This window comes from Abrus precatorius, unplaced genomic scaffold, assembly GCF_003935025.1.
Source record: "Abrus precatorius isolate BTA unplaced genomic scaffold, Abrus_2018 Scaffold11, whole genome shotgun sequence".
NCBI classification, from domain to species: domain Eukaryota; kingdom Viridiplantae; phylum Streptophyta; class Magnoliopsida; order Fabales; family Fabaceae; genus Abrus; species Abrus precatorius.
In genome coordinates, this window is record NW_020874303.1 from 23,981,948 (window position 1) to 23,999,563 (window position 17,616).

General features: G+C 29.9%; 3 protein-coding genes across 3 annotated transcripts; all 3 read right to left on the reverse strand.

Moving 5' to 3' along the window:
* Positions 1 to 938: 938 nt before the first annotated feature.
* LOC113853874 (TMV resistance protein N-like) lies at positions 939 to 8,197 on the reverse strand. Its single transcript, XM_027484560.1, has 7 exons — positions 7,558 to 8,197; positions 6,174 to 7,269; positions 5,665 to 5,943; positions 3,898 to 4,797; positions 3,088 to 3,252; positions 2,531 to 2,708; positions 939 to 1,222 (listed from the first exon to the last, which is right to left on the reverse strand). The coding sequence occupies exons 1-7, from the start codon at positions 8,142 to 8,144 to the stop codon at positions 1,200 to 1,202; spliced, it is 3,228 nt and encodes a 1,075-aa protein (XP_027340361.1). The 5' UTR covers positions 8,145 to 8,197; the 3' UTR covers positions 939 to 1,199.
* A 2,011-nt stretch (positions 8,198 to 10,208) lies between these two features.
* On the reverse strand, positions 10,209 to 11,599 carry LOC113853878 (UDP-glycosyltransferase 79B30-like). The gene has a single exon (XM_027484563.1). It carries the CDS (start codon positions 11,584 to 11,586, stop codon positions 10,210 to 10,212), a length of 1,377 nt encoding a protein of 458 aa, XP_027340364.1. The 5' UTR covers positions 11,587 to 11,599; the 3' UTR covers position 10,209.
* Positions 11,600 to 14,119: 2,520 nt separating this feature from the next.
* On the reverse strand, positions 14,120 to 15,700 carry LOC113853877 (UDP-glycosyltransferase 79B30-like). Its single transcript, XM_027484562.1, has one exon. The coding sequence runs from the start codon at positions 15,646 to 15,648 to the stop codon at positions 14,269 to 14,271; it is 1,380 nt and encodes a 459-aa protein (XP_027340363.1). The 5' UTR covers positions 15,649 to 15,700; the 3' UTR covers positions 14,120 to 14,268.
* Positions 15,701 to 17,616: the final 1,916 nt, after the last annotated feature.

Consider the following 17,616-nt stretch of genomic DNA (forward strand, 5'->3'; position numbering starts at 1 on the left):
ATTTTATAAATTTAAATATTTGTAAATATATAATTTTAGAATAGCTATTTAATTATATTTTAAATAATATATCATTAATAAATATAAAATTTATTTTGATTAAAAATTTATTAATTTATCAATTTACTAAATTACACACATAAATATCATTTAAATCTAACTCTTTTAAAATAAAAATAAACAATCACTTAATCTCAAATTTTTGAGTATGCTCATGCAAAAGACAAAAAAAAATGATCAAATATCAGCTGAATAAATTCAAAACAGAAATTCTAAGTATTTTTACGATATAGAAATCAGATCTGTCCATCCATTTTCTTGTGTCTTTTCTGCTGTTTTTCAGTTGAATATTATGTAAAAAGAGAGGCATGTCTTCTATTGAAATATCATTGAATTATATTGGCATTGAAAAAGACAACAAAACAAAACAGAAAATATGAAATTTATTATGAGTTTTTCTAGAAAAAATTAATAAATTTTAAATAAAACATTAACCATCAATAAATTGGTTTAAGTAATACATATTTAGTTTTCTTAAATAAGATCCTGAGTTTAAACTTTGTAAATAAAAAATTATTTTAAAAAATAATCTTATTAAATAATAAATATTTTTTACCTGAACAGAGTTATTTCTTGTGAAAAAGGTAAATGGCATGGAAAAACTAAAACTTTAGTAGTATCAAATTTTTGCTCTTCTCCGCTAAAGGTCTTCCAACCCGAAACCATGGGCTTTCTTGTCGCTTATGTCTCTTCTGCTTTTTCTATTATGGCAATCATTTTCTGGGTGTCTTATCATTTGTCAAGTTGTTGCAGCATATCAAACATTTTCTGGCTTCTACGGATTACACCTGTTTCTATAACTTTTTTTATTGCGCGCGTGTATATATATTAAATAATATTTTTTTAATTTCTCATATAAATTTTTAGAAAGAAAAGTAAAAGTAATATTGTTAGAATCATGAAATAAAAAGTAATTAACTAAATTTTTTCTCAACATAAATAGGCTCTGATTCGAAAAGAAAGGGGTGGAGGGAACATATGTTAAGGATTATATCCAAATTAAAGGGAAAAGGTGTATAAACATAAATACCTATGAAGTGTGCAATTGGAACATATCGTTAAATCAAAACACTTTCAAGTTCTCAACACGTTGCGCTTTGTTACCTTCATCCGTAAGGTACTGTTTGGGAAACTTTAGTTCACATAAGCCTGTGGGACTTAGCTGCAATGCCATGAACACACAAAAGAAACATAAGTTAGAATCAATCCAAATTAAATATCAGCAGTGATTAAATTATTGAAGATGCATTGACATACTAAGATGAATTCATTGATAAACTTGGTTCAGAAAAGCTGCAAGTCATTAGGATCAGAAATGAGTCCAATTGACTCAACTCAACTCACTTGATAATAATTGATTCGATTCGAATTATCGTCGAGTTTGACATGTAAAGCAATTTTATTCGGATTAAGTTCGGCTCAATTTATGTTCATGAAGTGTATGGTTGAGCTGTTTTAAAGAAAAAAGACGAATTGTTGGGTTTAATTTATGAATTCCAGTGACGTAGAAAAACTAAAAGTCAAACATAAGACAACTATATGAACATCATTATAAGGCTAGCTTCAGCTTAAAAGAGAAAAGTCTTCGCTTTTAACTTCCGAAATATATCTTTTATTCATTAATACTATTTTTAAAAAAATATTAATTTATTAAAAATAACTAAATACATTTTCTTTCTTGAAATTAATAAGTCACTCATTTTACTGTCACCTTTTCTCTTTTCGTAAAAAAAACGTGAATTTAAGCCTTGTGCATGAACAAACCTCTGTTGAAAAAGCTAATCACATCATATTAAATTTCTCAAAAGATTAAAAAGATAAATTTTACATAAAATTATAATAATGTAATAAATTGTTTTTATTCTTTCAAGTAAAAGTTGTTTTTATTAATTTTAAAAGTCCTACCTTAAAGTATGTTATAGGCCTAACTAAATATTGGACTAATGATAAATATCATTAATCATACTTTTACATTTTTTAATATATTTTATACAAGAATTTGTGAACTTTGAGCATGTGTTCTGTGTATACACACAAGAACACATATGGAGTTAGTTCATGAAATAAACATATGGGACCCAATTTGACTCAAGTTCAAATCATTTAATTAAAATAATTTTTAACTTTTAGTTTATGAAGTAAGCTTATCAAGTTAATTGACAAGTTGTTTCTCAAATTAATTTTAGTTAGTTTGGTTCATTGCCTACCCTAAATCCATTACTCTAATAATGTATTGACACATTATTAATTTTATTGACAATTAATAATGAATCAGTGTTTCAGAAAAATGATTTTTCTAATATATCGAATTAATGACATGCATATGAAATTAATAAATAATAAAATATTATGATATTCAGTATTATAATGCATTAGATCTGCAATTTTTAGCAAAAAAATATTATATATAAATTTTTATTATGTATTTTCATACACACATGAGAGAAAACGTTAGAGGGAGATAATTTACCTTGGGTGAGAAAAAGATGATTATGAGCTTCCATATTGCGGGTAGAGTATTTAAAGCCCAGCATTGGAGAGATTATTTTCTTTTGCCTTTGCTTCAGTATTCTCAACTTCATCTTCCTCTGTGACCAACCAATTGTAAGGAAGGTGGATTTTGGGCCCAGAGTTATTGCAGCTATTTTCTACATAATCAAAGTCAATGTAGTGAACATCATTATGATCCAAATTTGTATGGGGTGGAAGAGGTTCTCCAAGTTGCATCCTTTTTAAGTAATCTATGTCTTGCTTGAATACACTGCTTAGAGCCCATTTATGAATCTTAAAACATGGGTGGGCTTTAAATGTGACATATGCCCCGGTTTTCACAAAATGGCAGTGTTGTCGAGAGACATAAATGATCCAAAGATGTCTTGATCCATCAACCTTGTCCAATTCCAAATTATGTGCCATATCAAAGCATTCTTCCGTGTGTTCACTTTCAAAAGAAAGATAAAATGGATGTGGCATTGATGAAGAAGAGGAACAACTTGGAGAACTAGAATCCGTACGACGATTGTTTACCTCAAATACAACACAAAAGGTAAAGCCAATCCAATTGTCAACCATATTAAAGTGCTTTATCCTTATAACTGAACCACCCTTAAATCCTTTGTCGAACCACCGTGGAATATTTTTCCAACCCCACGGAACAACAATGTCAAAGCCACACCGAAAATGAAAGGGTTCCTGTCACCACAAATATAATAATGTAAGTATATCAGAGTTGGAGAGAAAGAGCAAAAAGAGTCCATAGCTCAACTAATGTTTATGTTAGTCATGAAAAATGCTACTAAGCTTTCCAAATTAATAAAGCACTATCTAGTGCTTGTTTGAGATAGCTGGATTATTTCAAATTTAAACTGTTTAGGAGAAACCAATAGTTTTATAGCTAAGTTAGCGTGTTTAGAAAATCATAATAAAAATATAAAAAACTATTTATAATTAGAAAAAAAAAAAGATGATGTTTCTTGCCATGCTAGATTTTGAGCATCAATTATGATGGAATATTTTGATTATATACCTTCTCCCAAATCTCTTCTGCTCAATTTTTTTCTACTACAACAATTATTACTATAAATAAATGACTTCACTACCTCTTGTTTATATTTTCCTATATAAAAAGTGATTTAAAATGCATTTCAAACAAAATATGTTATAATAACACGGCTTTTCATCTAACATATCCAAACAAAAACAAGTTTTGCAATAATAAACTATAACAAAAATTAATTTTGATTCAAATTAATTTTTACAACTAATCTAATGACACTCCTAATGATTAGGCAAATATTTCATCCAAAGACAGAAGGAAAAAGATTGTAGAGTACGAACCTCAATTAGTCTCACTAGCCATATAAGTTCTAAGTCTTTGCATGGTGACATCCAATTCCAATTCTTGGACAACATATTGGCCACCTTGGGACAATCAAAAACATATAACCCTGACCTATGATCATGTGATCCAGATACCGTTTTAAAATACCTTCCCACTGATGAAGCACTACTTGATGGAAGCTCAGGCAAAACATTAAGCTCATGGCAATGAGACAAATTTAAATATGCTAGACAATGTAGCCCCTTGATAGAATAAGGCAGTGAAACAAAATTGTTTCCTTCTAGATTCAATCTTTCTAAACACCTTAATTCTCCAATAGCATCAGGTACTTCAAGTAGACTGCAAAACCCAATGTCCAAAAATATCAAGAATTCCAAATGGGATGAAGAATTGAAAGTTTGTCCCAGGGGCAGATTCATAAGTTTCAAACAGCCATATAAATCTAGAGTTTTAAGAGATATCATGGTATCAATGTTGTTAGTTACATTAACAAGATTTTTGCATTCTCTCAAACTCAAAAATGTAAGCTTTGCAAGAGCTCCAATAGATTCATGAACCATGGACAAACTTGTACATCCATCAATATCAAGGTACTCAAGATTTATTGCACTTGCAAAATCTGGCGTGTTTTCAAGTTTAGTGCAACCAGAGAGGTGTAGAACTCTCAAAGAACATAGATTAGATACACTGCCAAAATTGACGCTTTCTAGATTGCTACAATTTCGTAAACTCAAGAAAGCAAGTTTTTCAAGAAGTCCAATTGATGGATGGAGCTGTAATAAATCTGTGCATCCTGAAAGATCTAGCCGCTCAAGTTTGGGGACCCCAGAAAAATTTGGACCCTCTATAAGATATTTGGAGTTGCTCAAATCCATCCTTTTCAAACAGGGGAAATTCTGTGAAGAGAGAAGTAATAATCATCTATTATTAGCATTCTAAAACTTAAATTTAGATAAGAAGAAATTTCAAAATTGAGAGAGATTACACTTATATACTGATAGTTAAATGTATTTATATCAATAGCTGAAAGAATAGATTATGTTACAACTACCCCCAGCCAATCTAAATTAATTAATAATAATAATAGCAAAAAAATTTAATTAATAATAACAGAGGTAACTACACACTAATTGAAATCCATTGCCGATTGCCTAATAATTTCATTAATTTCACTTTATTTTGGTAAGGCTTCAAAATTAAAGACATACGGAAAGAACAAAAAGAAAACTTTTGTAAGCATCCTCACATGAACCCCCAAAAATATGAAATGAAAAAAAAAGTTAAGTTCAATTTTGGGTAATTATTAAATAACTTTAAAACGTCACCCAAATGGTATGTATATTAAAATAGATGGACTACGATAATAATTACTAAAAATGAAACATTATAATAACTTGCAATTAAATAATTAAATGGTAGTAGAAATATTGCACTGAAACAGTATGAAATTTTAGTATAAAGATTAAATTGTGTTTATACCTGCATAACATGCGCTACATCCTTCAATAACGGAGAACGCAATTTATTTTGAATTAAAAATATACTTAAGAGGTTCTTTTAAACTTTTTAAACATGTTACAATATTTAAGCAAGTTAATTATATTTAATTTTTGCACATTTAAAATTATAATGCTACTGTGTAGAACTAAAAAAGAAAAAATGTACGAGTGCAGTGCCACTTCTTTTGAAAAATAATTGAGATAATTGTTTTTTCCAGTATTTATTTTAACCAATAAAAGTGGGAAAAAAAAACATTAACATACCTTGCAACCTTCCCAAACACGTTCGATGTTACTATCAGGCATATTCAACTCCACAAGACCAAAGGCTGTAAAAAATGATGGCAAAGAAGGAAAGGGATAACCATGCCACATAAGATATCGCAGCTTTTGAGAAAGAAAATTGAGGCTTCCTGAAAATTTTTTATGATATAATATCAGTAATCTAAGGTTCTTCATTTTTGACAGTCCATCCACCCTACATTCGGACTCGGAGTCATCTTCTTTCTGATCTACAACTATGGCTTTAACATTATCTGTTCCCTGAAAAACAAAGAATATACATATTTTAAGAAAATAATTACTCAAATTAGCAGCACTTCTTCTTTTTTTATTCATTTAGAAATTCAAGATCTCTTATACGTTTTTATTTTAAATTAAAATAAAAATGATTTATAAATGTAAAAAGTAAACTTTTAAAAAATACAAAGGTTGCAATCTATTTCAAAAAGCATTACTCAACACTTGATAATTTTGAAGATATAACTCCTTACCGTTTCTGTCATTAAGACGTGAAAGAAATCTTGATAAAGCCATAATCTACTCCATAGTCCTGGCTCATCAGGATGTTGATCACGAACAATTTTCTTCCCCAATTCTTGTAACATTTCATGCATATGAATTTCTTGATCTCTAATAGTTATGAGTGATTTTTCAATGATTCTTGAAATTCCAATGTGAGGATATAATCCACAACAATCAAGAATTCGCTTGACATAGTCCTCCCTCTCCCCTTTAAAGAAACAAGCAATGTGTATAAATATTTCTCTTTCTTCATATTGTAGTCCATCAACACTTATTTGAAGTACATTCATAACTTTATTATGTGGATTATTCTCGAGTCTATCCAAGGCATCTCTCCATTGGGTAGCATCTCGAGTACACAAGAAAGAACCCACTACCCTAATTGCTAGTGGAAGACATTGGGCATATTTTAATACCTCAGGGATCAACTCTACACAACTACTGCTTTGGTCCTCATTTTTGAAGGCTTTTTTATAAAATAGTTCACGAGCATCATTATCATTTAATAACGAGATCTCGTGGATTACATTGGCTCCATAGACATTTAGAATATGCTTATCCCTGGTGGTAACAATCATTCTACTTCCTAGGAAAAGCAATTTAGGATTTATGGCCAATTCTTGCAATTGCTCTAATTGGTCAACATTGTCAAGAACTATAAGAACTTTTATGTTATGAAGCCTGTATTTTACCATTCCTGATATTTCACTAGGGCTAATTTCTAAATTTTTCTCATCTAATGTTTGACGAAGAATTTGTTTTTGTATAGCAACAATTCCACCATCCTTATAAATTTTGCTCACATTCTCAATGAAACAGCAAGCATCAAACTTATAAGAGATTTTATCATATAGAACAGTAACATGAGTTGTCTTCCCTATTCCACCCATTCCCCAAATTCCTAGAACTCGAATATCGTCCTTCTCTGAGCTTAACTTTAAAATGCTTTCTAATGTTTGTACACGCGGTTGCATGCCAATAAGGTCATCAGCAAATCCTGAGAATTTATGACCCAATATTTTTATTACCGCTTGAACAATTTTTTCAATCTCTTCGAACTCTGGCCTGGAAAAATAAACCAAGTACAATAAAAACCACTATAAGATAAACATTTTCATAGATAAATTAATAAAATTAGGACATTATGTTAAAAATTCTATTATTGTTTTATTACAAATCTCATTAATTCACATAAAATAGATTTATTTGACACATGTTGTAACATAAACAAACCCATTCTATGCTATATCATCTACCCAAGAAAAGAAGTATATTTTTCAACACGAAAAGCTTAATTGAACATAGAAAATGCTAGGAATGTAAGACAACAAAGAAAATAACATTAATACGTACTTATTCCTGACATCCCAACCAACTGAACTGGCCAAACCCGTCATAGCTCTCTCCCATCGGTGAACCTTGTCCGGATCATGTTTGAACTTGCGTCTGTGTGAAACAAAAGCATCCTCGTACACCCCATTTTGATATCTTACATCAGATGGATCCACATCATAGAAAATAGGGTAAACGATTTGCTTTAAATGTTGTTGGCAATCAGCAATAGCAGCCATTTCATCCAAACACCATGTTGAGGCAGCATAATCTTTTGAAAAGATAATGATAGAAACCCGTGATTCTGTAATTGCTTTTATAAGCTGTGGTAAAGTGGATTTTCCTTTTTGGAGCTTTTTGTCATCTTTAAAGACAAAAATACCTTTTCTAATGAAATGAGCATACAAATGATCGACAAAAGTGTTGCGGGTGTCAACCCCTCGGAAATTGATGAATACATCGTGTCTATAGTTTTGAAAGCTATTGGAAAACTTGGAAGAACTTGATGCTGTACTTCCCGGGCCCAACGGGCTAAGATTGGAGGATGATCGACGACCCAATAGGGCCCAAAATAGCTTCAAGAACGAGGATATCCAAGAGACAAACATATCAGTGAACGATTCGAAGTGTTGGGAAGGATGAAATGGGATTGTTGAAGAATGAAGATAAGCTTAAAATTGGGATTTGGTAAATATAAGAGATGAGAAATGGAGTGATCGAATGCCTTATCTTGAAGAATATCCAAAGGATAGTCATCTATGTGGTTCCTCCTTGGAAAATTCTTCATTTAAAAATATGCATGACTTTTCTCATGCCTTAAATAAGGGTATGATCTCTTCCTATTTTCCTATTCTGCATTTTAAATTTCAGATAAGGACAAAACTATGCAAAAGTCAATTGGTCACAATAGTTTTGCGATGGGTTCAATGTCCTGCCAGTTGTCCACGTATAATTTTATATCCTTCAAATATTTCTTTACAATATAATGTTTAATTATGTGTAAAAAATACATTAAATTGTTTTTATGTTCCATTTCATTGATATTATTTTGATTGTTTGTAAAAAATTGAAAATTAATATTTTTATTAAAATATAATTATTTTATAAAAATTAGAAGAAATTGTCATCAATTACTCTTAGATCAATCTGTTATTTTTCTTGTCTTGTAAGATTTATGGTTATTGTCAATAATATTTATTTATTTCCCCTAATTTTTCTATTAGGTATAGAGTATGAAATATAAACATATATTTCAGTAGAAATTGGAATTGTATGTGAAAGACTAATATCCTCCATCAAAATTATATTTTTACTGCTGAAACTTTCATATGTTTCATTATCAGGCTACCATAGTCCAATCGGTTTCACTTTATTTGGAGGATCAGGTAGCAGAACAAGCTTTTCAAAGTGCTCTTAAAAGTAGTCATCGGCCATCAAATTTTCTACAACTTTTGAATCCTATTGCATACCAAACCCCAAATTCCCTTTGTAGAACCATGCTTTGAAAGCCTGATAACGAAACACTTACCACTGTGCCTGCCACTGCCGCATCCTTGCTGGGAATGCTTTGTAAGATACTGCGGCTGCTGAGTTAACCACCATTATTCAAATTACAAATTACTCTAAGTTTAATAAAAATTTGTTGAAGAGGTGGAGATAGGAGGATATCTGTCCCATGGCAAACCAGGCTGTGTAATTAACGTTGCTATGTTCAAAGAAGGTGTATCCATGGCTGCCTGATCGTTTTGCAGCGGCTCTGTGTATGAAAAATAGAAAGAGAACGTACTATAGCTGTTTCGGTTAGGTAAAATGTGATGGTCATCTACTGCATTGGGTGCAGTGTGTTGTCCATCCTCTAACAGAGTGGTCCCATTTGGGGAACACCATTTCAATGTTCTGTTGACATTTGGGATTGGCCAAGTAAATAGTAAGTCTATATTTCAGCATATTTGTCATTATTATATTTATCCATTTAAATCAAATACTTTAATTCCATTTTATTTAAGGTACATTTTTATTTGGACAAATAGTATTAGTTAACTAAGTCGGTAATAAGTTAATTTAGTAAAATATAATCTTTTTTTTTCATTATAATCATAGTGAGTGAGGATGATACCATGGTGAGAAACCTAAAAGAACTGAAGAACAGAACATACCATTAAAGCCACAAAGTTATTTACATACAAGAGAGAGTCCAGCTTTATATCTAGCTTCCAGTAACTAATGACAACTTCCAAATTATAGCTAACAATTTCTAAGTTCAAAGGTTATTTTCTTGACGTTATTTAGAATATCTCAATAGAATGGAAGCTAATTACTGCTGCATATAGGCTTGGCCGAAAGAGAGTAATTTTAGCGCATATCATCTCGTCACAAAGGAAATCACTAAGTGTACAATCTAATATAGACTGGCAAGAAACATTGGAAATAATATGCTAATTCCTGCAATAGTTTCTTGAGGATAAAGATTTTGAACAACTGACAAAATATGTCAAAGATAATGACATGATTGGTGACTGTGTGATACCTTAGTTGCAATTATTTTGAACCCAATCTGTGAATTTTGGACAGTTTTAGCCAACCAGAATGGTTCTTGCTAGAATAGCTTGGAAACGGGTGAATAAATTCAACTAAATAAATATTACAGTTGGACAATTTCTGAAAGCATGGAAATCACCTAATTAAATCTTGGAGCTTCTGACAAAAGCTATCAACACAGGCTGATTCCAAATTGTGGCTTAGGAAAAAGTTCCTCACTTTGGTATGATTTGTCCTTGTTTCTATTCCAAACTCATTCTCATCATCCATCACAATTTTCACAGCTTTGCTTACACTTTCTTTTGTGAACAAACCATCTTCTTCACCCTTCTCCACTTCAAGCCCAACCTTTAAGTTTGTACCCATCATCCTTGCATTAAAGATATGATCAGCGTCTATCTGTGGCAGTGACACTATTTGACACTTATTTACTAGTGCCTCAGTTAATGAACCAGCACCACAATGCGTTATGAAGCAACCCACAGATGGATGTTCCAAAATCAGTTGCTGCTGTATCCATCCACTATGAACAATCCCTCTCCCTTCAACCCTTTCTTTAAACCCTTCTGGGAAAGCAGATTCAATTGTGTCAAACCCAATAGGAGTTTTGAGAACAGCCAAAAATGGCAAGCCCGTTAGCTCAAGACCCAACAACAATTCTTGAAATTGATCATGTGGTAATTTCCATTCACTCCCAAGTGCACAATAAATCACTGAACCATCCTTGAACCCTCCAAGCCATGAACCCCATTTTTCCTCCAAAACAGCGTTGGGTGGCTCAGGTATGACAGGTCCTGAAAGCAAAACAGCCTTCCCAAATTGCTCTTCAAGGTAGTCAGCATAAGGCCCCTCAATTTCTCTACAACCTTTGAATCCAATTGCATCTGATAGAATCAAACCATTGTTGAGACGATCATAGAAGAGAACACCACTACCAAACTCCCAATTCCTTTTAGAAGCAAGGAACTTTGCTTCATGGGCATGAAGCTTGATGGATGATACAGGATACCCATATGGAGGTTGCATGAGATCAGTTTCAGCCATGTTTGCACTTTGACGCAACCTTGCTGGGGATCTAACGTAAGATACTGTTATGGGGCTAGTAATTAAGTATTGAAAAGACTTGATCCCCAAACGTTGAGTCAATTTTGGTAGCCAATGTGTGAAGTCAAAGAAAACAATTTGTGGCCTTAGCTGAATGAGAAGAAGTTCTATATCTCTCTCAGTAAGGTCCATAGCTGTCATAATGAGTGGAGCTAAGGAGAAAGACACATCCGAAGTGGTTTCTGCATCTTGTGGAAGGCCTTCAACGCGAGGAACATTGATAGGGAAAAAAGTAATGAGATTTGGGTAAAGGTTGAATTGGTCTAATTTGGATTGTGTTCTTTTGGGGATGATGAAGGAGATTTTGTGACCCCTCTTTGCTAATTTGTTGGAGAGGTGGAGATATGGAGTTATGTGTCCCATAGCGAACCACGGAAACATGGTTATGTGCAAAGAAGATGAATCCATGGCTGCTTGGAACTATTTGCAATTTCTCTGCCGAATGAAGTAAAAGCATACGTTTTGAAGAAACAACTTTTATATCTTTACCGCCACTTGTTTTTACATTTATATTTTATTCCAAAATTTATTATATCATTTTTTTCCCTTCTTTTTTTCTAGATCATTTTACCCCTGATTTATTATATCAATTATTGAATGTGAACACATGATCTTTTGCAGATCCTTTGCCATATGCTTTGGAATTTAGTTTGAGATGATTTGATTCTAATGGTACGGTGAATGGCTTATTTTTTTGGTACAGATATTTTAGGATCCAAATCTTCTACCCTCAAAATTTCTGCATTCATTTCTCCATTCATCACTTAATGGTTCATTTTTTTAATATATTTTATTAATATTTTTAAATTTTATAATAAATTAAATAATAGAGGTCTATCTTTTTTTTTCATTTTAAAGTAAAAAAATGGACTAAAATATTATTTGCCTTAAATTTATTTTTATCTTCTTCAAATAGAGGACTGAAAAATTTTATAAACAAAAGTTTTGATTTATTTGAATAAAAACTGTTAATTTCTTTATCTAATTATTTAAAACATTTCTTAACACTTTCTTTTATAATTAATTTGAATAAAAATAAAAATAATTTTTATTTAATTAAAATAAAATAATTTCCAAAATAAAAAAATTAAAAAATTTTTCTTATCTTTTATTTACTTCTTTTTCCTAGCTAAACAAAGAGTCAGGTATGAAATCACTAAATATTTTTTTTCAAATAATTTTTAAGACTTCATTTATGTTTATTATTTATATAAAAAAAGTTGTTTAAGATTTTTTCAATCAATGTCTTGAAGGTATAAAAAATAAAAAAATAATCAAATGTTGAACTCTAATCAAATGTAACAATAACATATAACTCAATAATTATTATACTATTTTGTTATTGATATGCACTAATTATATAATTGATATTTTTATCATCACATATATTCAATACAATATATTATCTAGCACTTAAATCAATAAAAAAATAAAATTAATCTAGATATAACATAAATATGAGAAATATTTAATTTCTCATAAATTTTTTTTTTTAAAATCTCAAAACTTATCCCTCTTTTTATTTTAATTATTTTTTTTACTTTATATTTCTTTCAAATATTCTTTCATTCTAATATACAACGATAATAATTCCACTCATTCTACATTTATAAAAAAATAAAATAAAATAAAATTTAACATAATATTACTCAACATATCATTTTTTAAATAATATAATAAATATTTCATAAATAATTTAATCTATTATTTTATAGTAAATATCACTAAGTAAATTTTCACTTGTATTCAATTTATTCATCAAATTTAATCTAACAATATTCTCAAAGTAACAATATAAAAATAAAGCACAATTTAATTGTGATATATAAACCAATTAAACTTATTCAAACGATCTTAAATAAATTAACTAAATATTTATTTGATATTATTATTAAAATAATTAAATTTAATTTATTCATGTTTTAAACTAATAAATACTAAAAATATTAATATAAAAATATTACTAATCGAGTACTTTCACACTTCTCAAACTTAATATTTTAGATATCCCAAACTAATATCGCACAAATACTTTTAGTCACTATTTATATACTAATATTTTATATAAAAAAGTGTACTTTCTTCATTTTACTTGAGGAGTATTAGCACTTGGTATTGGCACGACCTCGTTAAGTTTCATTTGAACATTCTAAATAATGACACACAGAATAATTTGCACAAGTTTTGTTCCTATATGAAATTCTCTCGATAATCATAACAAGTATTGTTTTTGACATAGATGACACTGAGTTTTGTTTAGATAAAAGTTATTGCGATTGTGTCATGTGTCACATTTGTCTCTAACTGTTTAAATTTAATTTTTTTTAAATTATTATTTTGTTCTTAGTATAAGCAAAATTTAATAAAATTTGGATCTGTGTATTAATCTCTAAATTTTGTATCTTCTGCATATAACATATATTTTTAAAAAATTAAATTATGTTTCTTGTGTAAACAAAATTGGTAATAACTAGACAAAAAAATTATTTTAATAATTTGTGATGCGCCAGCTCATGCCACCATTTCCTCTGGACCGTTCACGGCTACCTCGCGTAGTGTGCACGCTGCCACAGTCCCAATAGAAAGGCCCATGCTCACTAATTCTCAGCTGGCCCCAATAGAAAGGCCCATGCTCACTCATGCTACTATATATTGTTATTTTTATGTTTGAAAATGAAAAAGAAGGAAATATTTTAGTAAAATTTAGTTTAGGATTGTAAACCCTAGTTCTCTTAGTGCTCTTCCGTAGTAACCCTAGAATTCATTAATATTCTCCATTAATAACCTTAACAAATTGTTGCCGAACAATTTCTCTTCCCAATTCTTGCAACATTTCATGCATATGAATTTCCTGGTTTCTAATGTTTATGAGTGATTTCTCAGTGATTATTATGTAGAGATTAAAAAGGTTAAAAAAACTACCATACACCGTCTGAGACAAACTTCTATTAATTTTAGTTACTCGACATGGTACAAGGTAGCAGTTTACAAGAACTATGGTTATTCGCATAACTGTTTTGCTAGAATAGCTTGACCATGAACTATAGGGAAAGATTACAACGGGATATTTAGTTTCTGCAAGTTTAAAAATCAGCCGAGTAAATCTCGAAGCTTTTGAGAAAAACTATCAACAGATGCGGCCTCCAACTTGGGACTAAGTAACAAGTTCCTCACTCTAGTATGATTTTCCCTGACTTCTCTCCCAAGCCCATTCTCATCATCCATCACAATTTTCACAGCTTTGCGTACACTTTCCTTTGTGAATAACCCATCTTCCTCACCCTTCTCCACTTCAATCCCAACCTTCAAGTTTGTACCCATCATCCTTGCATTAACAACATGATCAGTATCTAGATGCGGTAGTAACACTATTTGACACTTATTTACCAGTGCCTCGGTTAATGAACCCGCCCCACAATGCGTTATGAAGCAACCCACAGATGGGTGTTCCAAAATCAGTTGCTGTTGTATCCATCCACTCAGCACAATCCCTCTCCCTTCAACCCTTTCATTGAAACCTTGTGGGAAAGCAGCTTCAATTGTCTCAAATCCGATAGGAGTTTTAATAACAGCGAAAAAAGGCAAGCCTGTTAGCTCAAGACCCAACAACAATTCTTGGAATTGATCATGTGGTAATTTCCATTCACTCCCAAGTGCACAGTAAATAACCGAACCATCCTTGAACCCTCCGAGCCATGAAGCCCACTTTTCCTCTAAAACAGCGTTGGGTGGCTCAGGTATGACAGGCCCTGAAAGCAAAACAGGCTTCCCAAACTGGTCTTCAAGGTAGTCGACATAAGGCCCCTCAATTTCTCTACACCCTTTGAACCCAATTGCATTTGATAGGCTTAAACCACCATAGAGACGATCATAAAAAAGAACACCACCACCAAATTCCCATGTCCTTTTGGAAGCAAAGAACTTTGCTTCATGGGAATGAAGCTTTATGGATGAAACAGGATACCCAACAGGGGGTTGCATAAGGTCAAACTCAGTCAAGTTAGCATTGTGGCGCATCCTTGTTGGGGTTGTAGTGTAAGCTACTGTTGCTGGGTTAACAATCAAGTATTGAAAAGATTTGATTCCCAAACGTTGAGTCAAGTTTGGTAGCCAATATGCCAAATCAAAGAACACAATTTGAGGCTTCAGCTGAATGAGGAGAGCTTCAATATCCTTCTCAGTGCGATCCATAGCTGTCATAACGAGTGGACCTAGAGCAAAAGACACATCAGAAGTGGTTTCTGCACCATGCGGAAGGCCATCAACATGCGGAACATTGATAGGGTAAAAGGTAATGAGATGTGGGTAGAGATTGAATTGCTCTAACTTGGATTGTGTTCTTTTGGGGATGAAAAAAGAGATTTTGTGTCCTCTCTTTGCAAATTTGTTAGATAGATGAAGAAATGGGGTTAGGTGTCCCATAGCAAACCATGGAAACATGGCTATGTGCAAAGGAGGTGGTGCATCCATGGCTGCTTGACCTATTTGCACTTTGCAGCGTCTCTCACTCTTCAACTATATCAAAGCTAAAAAGCAAGAGATATATTATTCTTTTAAAATAAAGTTTACAATAACTTTTTTTCAGCCACATTACATATTTTATTATTTTTTATTGACTATAATTTATAAAGTGATAACGACTGCCTAAATTTATATATTATAAATTTTCATTGACAATTATAAAATATTACCAAATTTAATTTATTAATAATATTAAATATTATAATTTTAATAAAATTTATTATTTATCAATCAATCTTTTTAATATTTTTCTACCGTACATAATATAATATAAATTTAATTGAAATATATAAACTGTATATATGATTTAATTTTGTATTGTGATACCAGTTAAAATAATCAATTAATAATTTACATTTATAATATATTTTAATAGATTAATAGTATAAAAAATTATATTAACAATAGAAATAAAATTAAATTTTAATATATAATTATATTTGCATATAAAATTGTTAAATATCACATAATTTTATATTAATAAATTTTTAAAGTGTATTAAAAATTTTCGTTAAGAAGTTAAAAATTTAAATGTTTTATTAAAAATAAAAATAATTAATTTATATTTTTGTCATAATTTAAAACTTTGATAAATTATATTTAATATTTTTTAATATATATTCTTAAACACACATTAAAATTTCAACATAATACATTTAATAATATATATATATATATATAAGTATAAAATACTATGTAATATAACTTATTTTATATGATTTTTAAATTTACATAATTAAAGTTAAAATTTAATTAAATATAAAACTAAGAAATAACATATTATTATAAAAGTTACGTAAAATATAAAAAGATAAAATTTAAACAACTTGAGAAAATATTTATAATTTGGCAATGCTTTAAGAAATAACCGTGGTTTGGTGGTTTGGTACGCGGATTTGTCATTTTGTCCAATAGCGACAATATTTTAGTATTTAATTACGAAAGAATCTGGACAGGTGTAATTTGTTTTTGGCTCATGTCAAATGGTATCATTAAAGAAGATGCTTATGTTATTTTTTATATAAACAATGTTAATTTATTAATAGTAAGATATAACGTGTAATTTTAAATAATTTTTTATTTAAGTGGCTATTATTTAAATTAAAAATTAGTAAAAATCACTGTTTTTATATCATTAAAAAAATAAATATTAATTACATATGAAATGAAACAGCTTACGTGATTTATTTAGTAAAATTTTTAAATTATAAAATTAATAATTTTTTAAAATGATAATTTATATTTTAAATTTAATGATAAAATTTATTTAAATAAGTTAGAAATAATTTATTTTAATAAGTTATACTAACAAGTTTATTAAAATAAAATAATTTACGAGTCATAAATTATTTTATATAAATTTTTATAAGCTATTTTTAATAAATTTTAAAATTAAAATTTTTTAACTAGTAAAAATTAAAAAAATTCAGTGTTTGAACAAATTAATTTTCACAAAAATTACTCCAAAGCAATTTGATCTGACTTTTTAAAAATATATTTTATATTTATAAACATTCTTAATGTAATTTTTACCAAAATTTTCAAATATTATTGAGTTAATTATATTTTAAATTCTTCTGTTTTTTATTCTGTGTAAACATAAACTAGTTCACAAAAATTATACTTATTTAGTTGGATTGGTCAGTATATCATTTATTAAAAGGCATATAATAAAAAAAACATAATAAGTAAGTAATTTGACATTGAATATTTAAAAAATGAATGGGAACAATGATTCAGAGAGTGGCAAATTGACATGTTATTAAAATAATTTTAACTAAGTTATCAATACATCGCAATCTTTTGCTTTTGTCCATGATCGGGACAAACTTTATTTCATACAAGTTTGGGAGGGTGCAATGCTAATACAAACACTAAGGAAGGAAACAGGCTAAGAAAATCATATCAGAACAAGTG

Coding starts and splice junctions, on each gene's coding strand:
- LOC113853874 (XM_027484560.1), bottom strand. CDS start 8,144: ATGTTTGTCTCTTGGATATCCTCGTTCTTGAAGCTATTTTGGGCCCTA. Junction 5,944..6,173: donor ACGTCTTAATGACAGAAACG/GTAAGGAGTTAT, acceptor TTTGTTTTTCAG/GGAACAGATAATGTTAAAGC. Junction 4,798..5,664: donor GTGTTTGGGAAGGTTGCAAG/GTATGTTAATGT, acceptor CTCTCTTCACAG/AATTTCCCCTGTTTGAAAAG.
- LOC113853878 (XM_027484563.1), bottom strand. CDS start 11,586: ATGGATTCATCTTCTTTGCACATAACCATGTTTCCGTGGTTCGCTATG.
- LOC113853877 (XM_027484562.1), bottom strand. CDS start 15,648: ATGGATGCACCACCTCCTTTGCACATAGCCATGTTTCCATGGTTTGCT.